Source organism: Linepithema humile, chromosome 8 (assembly GCF_040581485.1).
Source record: "Linepithema humile isolate Giens D197 chromosome 8, Lhum_UNIL_v1.0, whole genome shotgun sequence".
NCBI lineage: Eukaryota > Metazoa > Arthropoda > Insecta > Hymenoptera > Formicidae > Linepithema > Linepithema humile.
Window position 1 is genome coordinate 6,139,059 of NC_090135.1, and position 18,691 is coordinate 6,157,749.

The 18,691-nt window shown below is 29.6% G+C and overlaps 1 protein-coding gene across 3 annotated transcripts; it reads right to left on the minus strand.

The window, feature by feature from the left end:
- Positions 1-306: 306 nt before the first annotated feature.
- On the minus strand, positions 307-9,789 carry LOC105670249 (Suppressor of ER stress-induced death). Of its 3 annotated transcripts, XM_067360889.1 has the most exons (12): positions 9,630-9,789; positions 8,224-8,729; positions 7,438-7,878; positions 6,543-6,705; positions 5,707-5,830; positions 5,373-5,457; positions 3,993-4,360; positions 3,399-3,673; positions 2,648-2,898; positions 2,244-2,567; positions 2,034-2,103; positions 307-1,844 (listed from the first exon to the last, which is right to left on the minus strand). In XM_067360889.1, exons 2-12 carry the CDS (start codon positions 8,697-8,699, stop codon positions 1,707-1,709), a joined length of 2,715 nt encoding a protein of 904 aa, XP_067216990.1. In that variant the 5' UTR covers positions 8,700-8,729; positions 9,630-9,789; the 3' UTR covers positions 307-1,706. The 3 variants fall into 3 exon arrangements, with proteins under 3 accessions (XP_067216990.1, XP_012219067.2, XP_067216989.1); XM_012363644.2 differs by lacking the exon at positions 9,630-9,789 and having other exon boundaries at positions 2,714-2,898; positions 8,224-9,356; XM_067360888.1 differs by lacking the exon at positions 9,630-9,789 and having other exon boundaries at positions 8,224-9,356.
- Between the last annotated feature and the right edge of the window lie 8,902 nt (positions 9,790-18,691).

An 18,691-nucleotide genomic window follows, 5' to 3' on the forward strand; every position in this document is an offset into this window, starting at 1 on the left:
ATATTGCTTATTAATATGTATATAGTAATTTTTCTGGTGCATGCACTATTAGCTAATCATTGGTGTAGGTACTTTTACTCGATAAATGTGTGATATGCACTATACCACAGCAATATAACTTGTAATTATGGTACTGTTGTTAACTATATTACATGTGTATCAGTTGTAAAAAATTCCAAAGATGGTAATAGATTCAAAATTTGTCAGTGCATTTAAAAAAAAACAATAAAAACTCAGCTGGTTGAAGTTTGGAACGTTTCTGCAGCGATTTTTTAAAAATGATTTGTCGCTCTTCTCCTTTTCCAGAATTTTTTAAATAATTTGGGGTGGTTCTTCGAGTGTAATAGTGTCTTCCGATGCATGTATCGGATCGGTCTCATTTGTATGTCGTGTGAGGACATCGGAACTTTCTCTGTGCTGAAGAAGAAAAGCGACAAATCATTTTTAAAAAATTGCTCCAGGAACGTTTCAAACTTCAACTAGCTATATAATAAGCCCTCAATTCTGACTTTGATTCACAATATCAGAGTGTGTTTAGACAATTTAGCTCGACCAAAAATGTTTTGATTGTTGTCATTAAGTTAACAATTTATAATCGAGATTTCTTTTTACAATGTGTGAGACTGGATATAATTACAAAATATAAATGCTTTGATTAAATTCATGGCCTACAATTAATTTTATATTTTACAATGTTAAAACGCTGAATAGAAGTGGAACAAAATAAAAATGTTTTATTTTTATTAGTCATATTAATGTTATAACTTAGGTACTTATATGTTTATGTGTGTATGAGTGAATAAGCGCGCGCGCGTGTGTGTGTGTGTGATTGCATTTCGAAGGATAAACGGGATAAATATTTTTTGGATGCTGTCGTGAAGACTGCGTATATAAATTTATATTTACACAATATTAAACATGTTGAAGGCTAACATTCACTAATGATGTAAAATTTACAAATGATATTTATTTCCACCTACTCAAGACCACGTAAGACTGCGCTCTGTTCATCAAGTGCGTTCTTATAACTTCAAGTAAGCAATATTTCGGAGTTAAAAATAGAATTAAACGAAGATAATTTCCAAAACGTTCTTTGTCATCGAATTAGTAGAAAAAATCATATTAGGCTGCTTGTTATAAATTAATTGTTTCGAAAAAACATTACGATATTTTCTAGACGAAACCTAGATGTGCTTTTAATATCAAAAAATAAATAATAACTAAAGAAATTGTAAGTTCGGCATATCGGCGATTGCCAATAGTGAAAACAACTTAAAATATAATATCAATATAATATAATAGAAACAACGCTTATAATATTATATCATTATGATAGAAACAACTTTTAATTCATGTATGACAACTCTGCTTTTAAATTGTTCATATAAACAATTAAACGTAAATAGTAATATTACTTTTTTTATTATATCTATTTAAAACTTTTTGGCGTAAGCATACAAAACATTCAACAAAATATTTTATTTTATATTATTTTATTTTTAACAAAAACTATTTTCTTGCAAGTTATATTACACTTTTTCAGACATTTTGTACTTCAGAGCCGATTCTTTTTTAAAAGTCGACTATAAGTCACTTATAGTTGCAAAGCAATTTTATATAATTTTTTAAATAAAAATCAAAGGAGACAAATATTTGCTCCAACAAAAATTTGCAGTATAAGAAGAAATAATTAAATTAAATTAATATTATTTAAACCGACGAAAACCGATGAGTCCATAGTTTATGATTTTTCTTACGTACTCGAATCTTCGTTTTTTATATTTTTGGTAAACAGCATTAACTAATCGCTCTTCTCTCAAATTAACTTTCGCGAATTCACGTACCTAAAACAAATTATTTCGACAATATTAATAAACCTAAGACTTTTTCGCACTACAGTTTATGAGAGCATAAATTGCTGTGTTAAAGGTAATCGGTTTAAATATGTCATGTACATGAGAAATCAAATAAAAATAAACTCAATATTTAAGTGGTCAAAAAATGATAGTGTTATTTAAATTAGAAAAATATACCTTATTCAATTGCTCTACAGCATGTTGGTGCGTAATAATAACAATTAATATTGCAACTATGTCGGCTTGTCTGCGAAAAAGTAAAGTGATAAATATTATTATTTAAAAAGGTAATAAGAATGGAAGAGACGCGGATGGATAAAAATTATAAACATAAGAAATATTTATATATATATAAATATAGAGATATAATTATAAAAAAATTATTACGTGTTGGAGGTGAACATAAATGTATTATTGTTGAGATTTTGCAATATAAAATCGCAAACTATATTGTTTCTTGCATGCCTCGCAACGGTGAGAAGAAATATGTGAGCACGTGTATTGCGTTTTAATAAAATATTATCAATGAAATTCAGCCGCAAATAATTAGATATGACTCCAGGATCTTCACTGCAAGTTAAATATTCCAAAAATTTTATATCATCAGGTGTTGCTGTCCATTTGTTATATACGTCATACCAAATAGTGCTGTTGGCTGACACCAAACCATTACAATACATCCATCTTTTCCATTCTGATTGCGTTACAAAACTGCGTTACCAAAGAAAAGTATTTCTTACAAAAATTTAGCTTTTTTTATGATAAAATAATATATCTAGTATTTGATGTACATAATGTGAGTATGCGAAATGCAACAGAAATTGTTTATATAAATATGGTGGTTGTAAAACACTTGCGTGCGATTTTCACGTAGATCTCTTATCATTTGCTCATTGGCTACTTCTCTGCATTTTTTGTTACCAATAATACATGTCCATTTTACTGTTTCCTCTCTTAAACGTTCTGTAAAAATGCTTTCTTGTCGTTGTGCAACGTATCCTATTTTATACAAAACTCCATTCAATATTTCTTCCATTTTTTTCTGAAAATTGATAATATATATTTTAACCTATTGTAATTTATAAAAGATATGTATGTATATTTATACATATATAAATTTACTTTAACTTTCTTTATATACAAAGCGATTCAAAACAACCTAATGTTTTTGAAATATCGTATCCTTGAGCAATTTCTAAAACAATTTTTCCTCTTGCAAAATTTTGTCCGAAACTTAATTTTTGAGTTATAATTTAATTATATTTCGCTACTTACACTCACTGTGACTGTAAAGTATTACATTACTTTTACGATGTGTTGCACAATCCCTGCCTGCTCGCTGTATCGGACTTACGTGTGAACGAGTGGCAAACTGTTTTCAATTATATTTCAAAAACAAACTTTCGAACAAAATTTTGTTAAAAAAAAATTACTTTAAAAGTCGCTGAAAAATACATTTCAAGGATATCAGATTGTATTGAATCATCTTGTACATATAATATTTCGATGCAATTTTTCTTATAGAAACTTGCTGTTACCTACCATTACGTCGTTAGCATCTTTAATTGAAACTATAAAAGTTACATATTCAAAAGCTTTAAGCATAGGATACCATACTATATAATTCGTTTCTTGTGACAAAAATGCAGAGATTTTCCAAAACGTAACATAATCAAGTTGTGTATGTATAAAGAAGTGAAACGCATCATCTATGATTTGAGCTCGATTGAGAACATGTATGTCGATAAATGTCGTAGAATTCATGTATTCCGCAAGTTTCTCCCAATTTGCAGAATTATAATTAACACGATAATACCCTATTATAAAAAAGAAAGCTTTCATTATTAAGTCTCTTGATAGAATTTATCAAAATTTTAATTTTAGTTTTTAAATAATTTTTATTGTTTTTTGTGAAACATTTCATCAAATTATATAAATTTTTAATAAAATTTTTAAACAATTTGTTTGAAAAAAGTGTAGGAGCAATTAGCGTGTGAGAATGTGCTTGCGAGTATGAATGACACGCACGCTTTCGAGTATGTGAGTGCGTGTGTCACAAGCACTAGGATGCGTAAAATTAAGAAAGTAAACCAGATACCAAAATAAAACATAATAAATATAATGTTTTATATTTACCTGTTTGTTGTAAATTTACTAGAATCCAATCATTTTCATCAAACTTGTGCTTTAACGTTACCGGTTTGTCCGGTGATAGCCAAAAGGATTTATTGGTAAAAATATCGTGAAAGTTCATGATTGACTTTGTCGTATATGTTACGAATGTTGGAGGAAATTCTGTTTTCTTATCAATAAAATCAGAAGTGAGATATTCGAATCTTGTCATATGAGTGATGTTATTTCGTGTCACGTACAGTACTGGGTAATAATATATTTTCATTGTCCAAACAGATATAAGTATTCTTACAATAAGTACGCTTGAGTTATGTGGAATCGTTTGTAAAATAGTAAGCATAGTGTTCCAAAAATCATTTGTTTTATTATATCTGTAAAATGGAAAATTTTTATAAAAGCGTACATTATTTTTAGCAAAAATTTTTAACTTATAAGTATATTAATAAACTTTGACTATAATATAAAGAATAAAACGTTCTCCACATATACTTATGTATTTGTATATGTTGGATATTAATTTTCAAAATACTATCAAAGTTAATTGAATCAAACTTCAAAAATCAATTTTAGTACATAAATAAGAATAGTATTTTGGAAGATAGATAGATAGATAGATAGAGAGAGAGTGAGAGAAGGGTGGGGGTGGGAGAGAGGGAGGAAGGGTGAGCGAGACGGGGTGGTGGAGAGATGGGGGAGGAGTGAATAGGATAGTAGAATGGTTTGTACATTCCCTGCTTATTCATATTCTAATTCAGTTTATATTAAATTCTTTAAGTTTGAAATCATTGTTTTTATGACCATTTTGGAAAATTATTTAATCTAAGTAATAATAATTATCTTTTTTGATAATAACAAGTTATTGTACATGCTATTAGCTTTTGTAAAGTATTATATTTTTACTTTTACTTTTATAGCTTTTCTCACGGTACGATTTCAATGATTTTATTAAGGTGCACCAAAAACTTACATGTTCAACGGTGAGCGACTTATCAATATGTAAATTAATTTAAATTGACATACATAAATTCCACTTTAAAAACAAGAAATTGAATTATATCTATCTAGTTTTCTACAAATGCTGCACACCAAAAGAAAATGACATTATTGTATTATTAATATAATTATAACATAAATTTTATATTTTGAGTTTTTAAGTAATTGTAAAAGATAATTTCGAAAAACAAAATGGTATGTCGGTTTTGGTGATTTTCTTAAAAAAATCAATATTATGCTGTTTACAGTTTTGTAGATTTAAGATAACTCGTTAAATTTTAAGCAGTATATAATTATCCTTTTAAATTTTAGAATTTTAGGTACATCATTCTTCTTCAATGTTCAATTTATGTAACTTTCTAGATAAAGATATAAAATGATATTACTTACTGTTTGTTAGTAACATATGTGCGGATATCAGTCCAAAACACATCAGCAGTTAACAAATGGCATAACATGCGCCATATATTGGATGCTGAAATAATTAAAATTATAATGTATTTGTTAAGTACTTTGAAATATATAGTCTTAAAAAATTAAGATATATTTTTTTTATAATAAAGTTTATATACCAACACATTGTATTTTAAATTGTGTGCAGTTCAGAGAGAATTTATCTATATTCTTTTATAAAATATAAAAATGTACGTATTATTCAACAGTATTATTTAATTATATTTACTATAACCATTTGTAGGCTTTTAGATATATTTTCTTAACTTACGTTTTGTATGATTTAAAAGATAGCTAAGTGAACTCATTTCATTTGCATTAGAAGGAGTATCAAAGAGAAAAGAATCCCGTTGTGTTTCCACGATAAATAAATTCATTATATCATTCGGAAGAATCTGGAAAGTTTAAAATAATGAAATAAATATTTAGTCAAAATATTATATTTAAAACAATACACCAACGCTGATTGTTGCAAATAAATTTTGTTTTTTATTATAAAATATATTGTTTATAAAATAGTTATTAACAATAGAAAATCAATGGATACAATCTAATTTTCTGATACCATGTATATTGAATGGTATAACTTTTGCTGATTTATTTATTTAAACGTGGTAAATTAAGTGTACGGGTTTTAATCGTCATTCTATGTTTAAAAGCTTTGAACAATTTAAAAAATAATGAACAATTAAAATTGGCACTTTAAATAAATGTTCCTCTTATTTTTTCTGCCCAGGAGTTTTGAAGAAAGGTCATTATACTGTCGTCATATAACAAATGTTTTTTTTTTTTATTTTTGTTATAAAAGTAATATAAAATACGCTATTTCTGTTACAATTTATAGCGTCACACACACACACACACACACACACACACACACATATGTCGCTGCATGAATTTCTTTATTTGACATACAATGATACGTTCTATTCGATAAACTTGTTCTGTTAATAACTTTTTTATAAACAATGAGCAACGACTAAAACTTTTTTTTCTGTTACTCAGAACAATTGGTGGCATATGTCAGAGTTAAGACGATTGGATCTAATTGTTAAAATATAAATATTTACTAAATGTAGTATATTAATAATAAGAATTTATAACAACCTGATTAAATATATGTGTTGCAAGCAATGTAAGAAAATTTGTTTTTGACCACAGCAACACATCATCGTACCAAAGAGAAATTATTTGATATGTTATAAAACTTGCTACTTTCAATTTATGCCCAACGGAATCTGAGTCTTCGTCATAAATAATATCAACTTCTCTGAAAAATGTTTTCAAATATGAAAAATTTATCGTCAATGTTTGTTGTAATTAAACAATTTAATAATATATGTCTTTAATATAATGAGTCTTTGTATTGTAGATATAACAAATTCAAGCTACGAATGAATTTTTTGTAACTGTTTCTTGCTAAAAATGTATTTGAAACTTTTTGAGCTTAATCTCATAAAAAACAGAAATAAAATGACTATTAAAAATTTTGTGTCGTTATGTAATTTTTTTTAACAATGTAATTTATATCCCTTAAGAAGCAACGTAGCCTTAACTGCTTACTTACACAATCACATACAGATTTTATTTCAAAACGATAAAAAAGAGAAATTTTTCATATATAAATAATTTCACGAATAGAAAAAAACAGAAGACAAGAACTCTGATGAGTTCCGATAAAATAATTGATATAATAAATGATGCAATCAATTTATTTGTGCAACTTAAAGAGCACAGTTATTTTGCTTCTGAAATTGCAGCTAAATTAAAATCTGATTTGACACAAAAAATGATTATTTCAAATTTTGATTTAAATTAAAGATAATGATATCTTTTTAATATGGCGCAAGTAAAAATCTTTAGATTTTAGTTATTTCTTAATTTATACATTGTGACATAAAAATATGTATATCTTTCAGTTTTAAAAATATATTACTCTATAGTTTTACATTTTTTATTTAATAATCATTTTTGATCAATTTATTTTAGTTTTTAATATTACCTTTGTGAAATCAATCCCCATGTCATACTGTTATTATGATAATTATCCCAGAATGCAACATAGTCTATTTTTGGTAATTTGTCCATACTATTTTCATATTTAAAAAATTGTAGGATTTGTTGGGCAATACATTCCGCTAATTTTAAATGGTTTGTTATGTTTTTTCTACCCCAAAATGTGACATTTGCCGAAGTAGAAATGTTAGTGAATGTGGTTATTACAACCTTTAAATGTTGAATAAAAATTGTAGGTGATTTCTCAAAATGTGTCCACATCATGTCACGTTTGTCATCATTTTCTGTTGTTTGTATAGGCATATTTGATAAGGCTGTGTAATTTTTATGATGCTTGATGGAAATTTTGAAGGTGGAATTAAGTATCTCGTCCCAACATGGGAATAATTGCCGAGCAGTCATTATATCAACACCTGTCGCTATTAACCTATCATATTTTAATAAAATAGTAAATACAAAATTTTAAATACAATTATACACAAAGATCGACTAAGGATAAACTAAAAAATATTGCATTTAAAAAAAACTGAATCACAGTTTATAACACCGTACAGAATGTTTTGAATGTATTAATTTGACACATATTTCGACATCTTAAAATTGACAAAGTTGAAATACAGTGTTGAATTTATTTGAGTATTATTATGACTATTTTATATATTACGCAATGGGATGTCATCTGGTTTATGAATGTACTTAAAAAATATTTTTTGAAAAGAATATTAGCGAATATTCTTTATATTATAATTTTGTTTGATCTTTTTTAACTTACATGTTGTCCATTTTTTTGTTGGAGAATAAAGATGTAATAGGGAATTCTTTGTTATAATTTACGTTTCGCATATACGATATCACTAAAGTGTATCTTCCAGGTGGTAAATATTTTTCCAGTTTTGGCATGTTGGTAAAATCAATCATAAACATATTTTGTTTATTAATAAATGAAAATCTTGGAACATAAATTTTTTCACTAAAAAGGTTGTCATACAAAACAATTTTAAATATAGCGAATGTCATTGGATGCATAAATATATTTTCTATTTGACGATTACTATATATTGTTATATTACATGCACCAACAATGTCATTTGTTTTGTAATTAAATCTTATTTTAGCATCATAATGCAATGGTATTATATAATCCGGTAAATGGTAACGAACTGTAGTGTCATTTTCGATAGCAGTGCAAAGTGCTATTGTAGCAATTAACATTATTAAACCATTTGTTAAAAGCTTTCGTAATATCATATTTAGTTTTTTTTATATAACAAAAAATTTCTGAAAAAAATAGTCGTTGGCAATGAAACATATACATTTGCAACATATAGTTTTTAATTTTTATATATAGTTTGCAACATATAGTTTTTAATTTTTATATAACAGGAAAAGATATAATAACGGTTACAGTAACTTACAGAAAAAAGATATAGAAAAAATCACGATATAATGATTGTGAGAAAAAAGTGTGCGATGTTTAAAATTATAATAGCATGGTACTATAATTTTAATTATGATACTCAGTTTCATAGGAGTTGTTAATATAATGTTAGCAATAATAATTTTACACGTACAGTATTGCCAAACATCTAACCAATCATATAGTTAGAATATTTAGAAAATATTGTTGACGACAAAAAACATTATTGTTTATGGTTACCGTTATTATTTTTTTCTTTCAGTGTAGGAGATAATAAAAAAAACATGAGAAAAGTAATATTCATAAAATATGTCTGATAGTGTTTATAGAAAGATAGCAATATTGTAATATGACTAATTTCATAGACTGTTATCAAGAACATATTAAATATTTAAAAATGCCTTTTGCAATACAAAAATTAAAAAAAAAACGAAATTATAACTGAAAGTGCTAGTATAATCTGAAAAACATTAAAATATTGAAATATTATATTTCTGATCAGTTATGATATTCTCAAATATAGGCAAACAAGCTGCGTGCTCGTACGCACACAGTTAATTTTCACATTACAGAAATGATATTTTTGATTATTACGTATGAAGAGACTCGTGTTGTACAAAGTAAAAAATGTAAAAGTAAAAAGAAATTATTGATACTGTTACTTATTTAGAAAGAGATTTGAAAAAATAAAGTTGTATTTATAAAGCTTTATAAAGTTTTTTATATTTTGAATTAAAAATATCTCTTTTCTAGTCACTTACCTAGATATATTAAAATCATCAATTTAAATGCGATGATACGTGAAAATGAACAATTTTGTAATAATAATACAATTAACATCACTTTACAAACACAATCCGAATGTTAAAAGTATATGAATCAAACTGCGATGTTATTTGTACCGAGAAGTCTCCGTGTACTAAGCATATTCGTAACTGACATAATATATATATTATGTCTCACAAACAGTTGCTGGGAGGTCGCTTGACAGGAAAACACACTACTAGTTTACAGAAGAGCGCAGAAATTAAAATACATAATCAATTAAATATGCGTATAAAAATCAAACTTGTATAGTTTTTAGTTACTGACAAATCAAATTGTTAAAATATGTATAATGCTTATAAATTTATAAAAAATATAATTTGTGTAAGTATACAGGCTCGTAATAATCGAAATTGTAAAAAGAATCGGGGATTTGGAGCCGAAGCCGGTTGTTTGTTGCTTTTATATCTTCTTTCATATTAAAATGTTGTAAGTTTCGCTCAATTCTTTGATCATCCTCAATAGATTGGTCGTTGTTCGGATATGAGATTACGTAATGTTAATGCTAAAATTTTTTAAATATGATATTACGGTTCAATCGGAATAATTATCTACCTTGTATAATATATAAATCTCTAAATTGTCTAAACATACCTTCATATCGTGAGATCCACCGTTATCATAAAATTCTACACACTTGTTGGCAGCTAATACCATAGCTCAATTCTGATTCTGACTTCATAAGCTCAAAGGTGTGTTAGACAATTTACAGATTTTACAATTTGGATAGTTTTCCCGAATGAATTGTAAGAATTAGTTTTATACTTTTAATTTTAGTACATACAACAATCGATATAATAAACACTGGGGTCAATTGGGACTTTGACTCACAACATCAGGGTGTGCTTAAACAATTTAGCCCCACCAAAAATGTTTTGATTGTTGTCATTAAGTTAACAATTCATAATCGAGTTTTTTTTTACTATGTGTAAGGCTGAATTACAAAATATAAATGCTTTGATTAAGTTCATGACATACAATTAATTTTTTGTTTTACTGTGTGTTTTAATGTGAAAACGCTGAATAGAAGTGGAACAAAACAAAAATGTTTTATTTTTATTAGTAATATTAATGTTATAATTTAGGTACTTATATGTTGATGTGTGGATGAGTATGTGTGTGCGCGCGTGTGTAAATCCATTTCGAAGGACGAACAAGATAGATATCTTTTGAATTCTGTCGTGAAGACTGCGTGAGGTGCGAGCAATGCTAAAGAAGTTTTAAACGGCCGCATATTGCAATAATTTTTAATTGTTTCCGTGTATTCGCAAAAATTTAAATCGCGACATTAGACATTATTGGCGCATAATTCTGTAAGATTTTTAACTGTAGGGGGAACAGAGAATAATTTAATCCAATCTGAAGGGGTCGAATGAGGCTCATTCAAATTAAAATCGAAATGACGAGAAGGATAAGTTAATTAATTATGTGGAGAGGGAAGAAGAGGAACCGCACTATTTCCGAGATCTATTTAAATTTATTGTTTCTAAAACTTACTACTTTTGCAAATACTTTTAACAAAATCCATACTACACCTTTATCTCTCTCATTACAGTTAACAAAATTACATCGACAAAATTACATTGAAATCACTCTCTCTACCTCGATGAGATAAAATTATTTCTTACAAGTATCCATCGTTGTTTTCTACAGAATGCCGAACGTATCCGTGTTATATCCTAGTGCTTATACATAATCTTTGTTTTTATGTAAGTCGGGACGCGTCGAGGATGTTCATCGGTTAAATCGCGTATTTTGAAAGATTTATTTCATTGAAATTGATTGCGCGGGCAGCAATGTTCATGTAAAGCGATATTTTGTATTTTGTAACATTTGTATATTTTACGTGAGTGTTTATCTTTAAATTTTACTCGTACATTTACTCATTTGTGCCACAATACGAAATGGAAAAGCGCTCAAAGAGCTTTAAAACGTGGAATTTGAATGAAGTAAAATTAATTTTTATTTTAGATTACGCTGACGAGTCTACAGATAAAAATTTTAAAAATACGGCCCGATGCAAAATACGATAGAAGGCAAAAAATAAAATAGTAAATTACTTATCAAAATAAAAATTTTGAATGCGAAAAGAATATTTTGTAATGTGCACAATATTATATATTATATTAGGAATTTTGTCGACTCTCGACATGGGGAGGTTTGGTGGGGGTTGTTTACATACGCTCCGTAGCCTACGTGCTCTATGTCCTCTCTCTCTCACTTCCACGCTTTCTCTCTCGCACGCGTTATCGGCACGCGCATTCTTTTCCCCTACTCCTAAGTCACACTTGGATCCTTCGACACGACTTCACATGAATGAATCCTTGCCCTTGGTCAGTTACTATTCGCACAGCGGCACTTGAGCGAGGCGGACCGTTCGCGTATCGGCGCGTTATCTCTTCTTACCTCCCCCCTTCAAATATCAACATCATTATTACTCCTCACAGCTTTTCACCCTTCTCCCCTTTTTATCGTTACCTGTTGAGTACATGGCAGCGTGTCGAATGCGAATTTCGTGCGATGAGCGATATTCGAGTTTAACTTTTGTCCTAACTTGACAAAATACGCGTCGGGAGTGTCGGCTAAAATATCGTATGATTATTATAATATCGTTCGGCCGTAATTTCGCAGTAATATATAACGCGGAGTGCCGTGCAATTTTCGTATTCGCGTCGCGATCACGTGTGAATACTTTGAAGATCACCGATTATGAGAGGAGGAGGAGGCTCAGGAGGAGCATCGGGCGCCAGCGGATCAACGTTTAGGTAATTATTCATTTATTTGTTATTCGCAAAATATTGCATATAAAATATTATATAATGTAGCGCATATAAAAAATATTTAAAATACTTTAAATATTTAGTAAAATATTGTTGAGATAGAGGTTTTTATTAAGAGAATAATACAGTCTAGAATACACGTGGTTCGGAAAAGAAAGAATAAATCGTAAGTAAGTGTCACCACCACGCTTGTACAGAAGTGCGCGACATCTGTAGGAGGGCCCACATAAATACTAGGCCTTACATGGTAGTAACCGGCATACATAGGCATAGAGAAATAGATGATTGCACATTCCCAACAAATATTTATAATAGTAAATTAATATTCACCATTTTTAGAAATTTTTTACATATTATTATTTCAACTAATTAAACTTTTTTCTTTATTCAAAAAATATATTTTTGAAAATTTTAATTCTTTGTTTAGACGTGTGCATAAATAAACAAATATAAAGTTTAATGTGCGCAGTAATTATTTTATAAATATTAATTATTTCAAACACTAATCTGCATTTATTTTTTTATTTTACAGATCAACTTTGTGCGCGTAATCGGTGCTACAAAATATATTCGTTCCGTCGTATAGTATAACAAAATGCGCGTCGGGAGTGCCGTTAATGCCGAGAGTTATAGCGAATCTATAGATGAACGCATTTTTGCTGTATGACAAATATTGGGACACGATTTTTTTTGACTTTAGGCTTGGCTCGGGGGAGGGAAAGGTCGGTTTCAATCATAAAATCTCGACTACGGCAAGGCAATCTTTGGTTCTACGTGCAACGCGCTAGTTGTACAGATAGTCGGACTGTCGAAGGTAGTCGAGGACGGCTACCGGAGTTAGTCAAAGGCTACCGATTGCTTTTCAGATGCTTTGTATCTAGTCGGTTGATTGGATGACTAATCACATCTCATCTTCTTTGAGCTTATCTTTGCCCTCTGTTTTGAGAGAATCGTGCCCCAATTGGTAAATGTGGTCGTCTGAAACGCGGACGAAATTCGCGCGTAACGTCACAGCTTGGACAATTCGGTTCGATTCGCCTGTGATGTCGAGAGTGCCGTTTTAAGTATCGCGCGATTTTCGTATTCAGGTACGCATGCGAGCAATGCATGTGCCGCGAACGCGTGTGATTCAATGTGAGTGCTTCGAAGGACCACTGAGAGGAGGAGGAGGCTCAGGAGGAGCATCGGGCGCCGGCGGAGCAACTTTACGGTAAGCAATAATTCATTTATTTGTTGAAAATATTGTACATTAAAATATTTGAAAGACAAAATATTTATATTAGTTAATATTTATCATTATTAGAATTTATTCGCATATTTTTTTACTTTTTATTTAAATAATTAAACTTTTTTAATAATTCTTTTATTACATATTTGCTTAGAAAACGAATTAAAAGTTCAATGTACTCAATATTTTTTATGATTTCACAAATATTTATTATTGTGAATACTGCTATAATTTTGATTTATTTCGTGTTTTACAGATCAACTATGCAGATCAACAGAACGACAACTCCGCTGCTGCGCATCGATCGGTGAGTTAGTTTAATTTGTCTTTTATTATTAAGATAATGGATCAAATAATGGTGTAAAAATATATAGACGCGAGACATTTTGCAGGTCGTATAATTTTTATTGCCTTATAGTAATTATATCAAAATTTTATTCTCCCGTATTTTTTAAAAGTATTTTGAGTTGTACGTGCATTTGTTTTTAAAAGAACAAAGTACTTATTTTTTTAGTTAATTTATATTAAATTTAATTATGTGTTACCAATATTATTATATATATCTAGAAAAGATACATGTTATATTAGATTATAATTATAAAAATTATTAAAAAATATGTAACCTGCAAAATGTGTTAGACATTAAAAAAAAGCAAAGTGTTTCTAATTTTGATTTTGATTAAGTCCGAAGTTGAAACAACTTTAATCAGCCTAATAGCTCTTTGAATTTATATATATTAAATATTAATCATTTAATATTAAAAATATAATCATACACCAGAATACTTTGAATAAAATTATGAAAAGTACACTATTTCTTTGATTCATTATCTTAAAATGGATAGGCTAGGACTTAGATGCGTTGATGAATATTTAATCCTGGAATATTTCCTAAATGAATTTCATGATTGACAGATCAGAATAAAATATATTGAATTATTCAGAGTTTGTAGAATTTTTTTATGACAGAATTGAAAACAATTTTTATATGTTTATATATCTTTATTTAATAAAGTATGCACAAGTTGTTAAAGATGGCCAAAAATTGTCGAAAACAATGGTGCATATATTACTGAACAAAGATGACTCTAAACATATAAAAATTGTTTTCAATTTTATTATAAAAATTATTACAAATTTTCTAAATAACCCAATATATTTTTATTCTGAATAATGTACTTATGTTTGTTTATATATTTATTTTAATTTTTTCATATGAGAAAAAATAGAAGAAAAAAAATATTTAAAAAAAGATTATACATAAAATAAAAGAAAAAACTTGTTAATACATGGAAAAAAGTATTTGCTGCCGCAGTAAATTTTATGTAAGCTATCGTAGCAAAATTTCTTACTGTTTATTATTTGAACAGCAAAGAGATTTGTTATAGATAATAATTTTATTTACCGAAATTAGTTTTGTTAAATCTGCAAATTATATTGCTAATATATAATAAAAAATTTATTTTTATTTTTTTATTAAAATTTGTATTAATGGCGACAATTTTATTGAAATAGTGAAATAAATTTATTAAAAATAAATTATTTTGTTGTAACAGCGAATTTTAATTTGTTTTCTTATCTCAAAATTTGTCGATTTTTTGAACAAAACAGATTTGTTGCATATCGAATAATCTGTAAAAGTAGTTACAGTAGCGAAATTTTATCGCTAACATATTTAACATGCAATAGCAACGATTATTTTATTGCGATAGCAAAATTCCTTTTCTGTGTGTAAATGTATACTTTTATTTCTTCCTTCCCTACGGTAAGTGGTTTATCTTTTTATATCTTTCCAGGATTAAATATTATAAATTGGCGTTGAAAAGCAAAAGTAAGAAAAATTTTTAAATACATTTGTACCACAAATGTATCACAAATTTAAATTAAAAATGAAAAAGAAAATTTTTTTACTCAAACGTAAATATATTAATGAATTATGGTATATTTGAAATAATTTATCTAATAAAAAAAAGTGCATTTTTTATTAACAATTTATTTACAATTTTGAAATATATATTTATTCTTGCTATACGTCAATTTCTTCGCAATCTTTCCTAGCCTACTCATGCATCCATGGTCTTATTGTTTAACACTAGAACTACCAAAGCGGTCAAAATGACCGGTTTATTCCTTTTAGAATAATTATTCAAATTTATAATGTATTTGCTGAGATCTTTTTCTGTGATTTGTTGCATTGTGTTAAATGATTAAATTGATTAATGTACTTTTTCTCTTTATCACTTTTTATAACAGAAAGAAAAAAGAAATAGAAATTGGTATATGTTAATCATCGGTAGTTCTAGTGTTGATCCCATGGTTGAGCATGGACTTTCGAAATTCGTGGTCCCATCGATGATGGTCGAGCACGGATCTCGAAACATTGATATGATTGAACATTGAAGAATGGTTGACTATTAATACAATTTTCGGACGCAACTAGCGGAAACTGAGCCGAGCTCTGCGCTAGCGTCCTGCGAGGAACATCGAGACAATCGCTCTCGGATTTTCGATGCAAATAGCGGTAACTGAGCTGAGCTCTGCGCTAAGCATTTTGCGAAAAATTCCAAAACGGTTTTGCGCAAAATTCAATCTTATTAAACTTTCTTGGTTTATGATTTCTTACGAACTTTTAGGTATAGAACTTTTTATTAGGTAGGTTTTTGTGTTAGGTAAAATTTCTATTAGGTAGGATTTTCTATTAGAGTTTTCGGATAGGTTCAATTAAAAAAATTTTTATTATTTTTTTTTTAATTCTTTGCCGTCGATAAACTTTGGAATTTTTGCTTTGGCAATTAGTTTGTAGTTTATTGATGACAAAGATAATGACAAAATTTTGGGTGGGCAAACAGCATGATTTCTTTCGCGAGAACGGAATTTTCTTGCATATAAGAAACATCATCTTAAAAAATTTTTTCAAATTTTAATTATTAAATTGTTGTTAAAAGAAAATATAATAAAATAAAAATGTCTCAATGGCTAGACATATTTCATCTCTAAATATAAAAAAAACAATTTTTTAAATAGTTATAAATATAATAATACCAGAACTGGTACATACACTCACCCGAAAAAAAAGCGGTACACTGAAAATGTGGGAAAAATTCATCAAATTTCAACTGACGATAACTTCGTAAATAATAAAGATAGAAAGTTCTATAAAATATGGAAATGAAGCTAAAAATCTCTACTTTAAGAATCAATTTATTTCAATGTTGCAAAATAAATTTATTGAAAATGGCGGATGACAAAGCGCGAGCATGCAAAATTGAAAAATAATGGTTCGAGTTTGCGACGGTGCACGGTATAAACAAAAAATTGTAGCTTATTGGGATCAAAAGCGTACGAAAGTACAGAGTCTCCTCTTTAAAATGCTTTTTTATGCATCTCGATACGATGATTTTTCGCCGAGAGATTCGCATTTGAAGAAAAAGGCAGATTCTTACTTCAAATGCGAATCTCTCAGCGAAAAATCATCGTATCGAGATGCATAAAAAAGCATTTTAAAGAGGAGACTCTGTACTTTCATACGCTTTTGATCCCAATAAGCTACAATTTTTTGTTTATACCGTGCACCGTCGCAAACTCGAACCATTATTTTTCAATCAATTGTTTTGCATCCGAAGGAGATGTCTGCAGATCTTTTGTGATTTCTCCGCCCTGACTTTTTGTTTATGCTCGACCGCACATTGCGAGAAGAGTGCTTGATTTCTCTTGATCTTTTTCTTTCGAGACGCATTACTTATTCGTACGACTTCGTCAAAGTAAACAATAATTAATCTTTTCGCATTGAAATTATTGGTCAATTATGGCGACGATAAGTCCTGAAAAAGCTGCTCAAGTTGTAGCGTTAATTGAAGATGGGAGAAGTCGAAGGTACGTTGCTGAGGCACTTGATTTGTCAGTGTCAACCGTGCAACGTGCTTATGCTAGGTACTTGGAGACTAATTCTGTCCAAAGAAGACCTGGTTCGGGACGTCCTCGTTGTACGAATGAAAACGATGACCGATTTATTGTTTTAAATTCATTAAGAGACAGACATCGAACGGCTGTTCAAATTCGAAACAATTTAAGAGATGTCCGCGAATGTAATGTATCCGTTGACACTATTCGAAACAGATTAGCGGAACACGGTCTTTTTCCGCGCAGGCCAGCAAATGTACCTTCGCTTATGCGTCGCCATCGCGTAACTCGACTCAATTTTGCTGTCGAGCATGCAGGCTGGACATATGCAGAATGGAGTACCGTTCTTTTTAGCGACGAATCTCGTTTTTGTCTGTATTCTTCAGACGGACGAGAACGAGTATACCGTCGCGTTGGAGAACGATTTGCAGACTGTACTGTAAGTGAGAGGCCTAGCTACAATGGTGGCTCTGTAATGGTTTGGGCAGGAATTTCTGCGAATGCTCACACAGATCTCCACTTTTTTGACGCAAACATGAACGCAGATGTATACGTGGAAGACGTACTCATACCGTACGTTGTTCCGTATGCGCACTTCATCGGAGAGGACTTTTTGTTTATGCAAGACAATGCTCGACCGCACGTTGCGAGAAAAGTGCTTGATTTCTGCGATGAAGTTGGCATAAATCGACTCGAATGGCCAGCAATGAGTCCAGATTTAAATCCCATTGAACACCTATGGGATAATATTAACAGAAAAGCATCGAAATCATGAGTACCTGCTCTTCAGTCATTGCCAGAACTTCAGAAGAGTTCTTGAAATAGAGTGGAATGACATTACGCAGACTGAAATTAGAACAAGAAGTATGCCTCGTCGCATGAATGAGGTAATACGCGCACGAGGAGATCATACCCATTATTAATATACGCGCGCGCACACACAATTGTACACGCACCACCGGGAGGGTTTGGAGTCGTAAAATATCGTGGATCTAACGAGCCATGAGGTCCTTATCCCAGTGGTGCACGCGCACACACACGCATGCACGCGCACGCACGCACGCACGCACGCGCACGCACACACACATAC

Excerpts from the sequence above, each read along its gene's own strand:
- LOC105670249 (XM_067360889.1), bottom strand. The coding sequence starts at position 8,699 with ATGATATTACGAAAGCTTTTAACAAATGGTTTAATAATGTTAATTGCT. Across the intron at positions 7,879-8,223 it reads AACAAAAAAATGGACAACAT|GTTAATAGCGACAGGTGTTG; the intron begins GTAAGTTAAAAA and ends AAAATATGATAG. Across the intron at positions 2,568-2,647 it reads ATTTCGCATACTCACATTAT|TTTTGTAACGCAATCAGAAT; the intron begins GTACATCAAATA and ends TTGGTAACGCAG.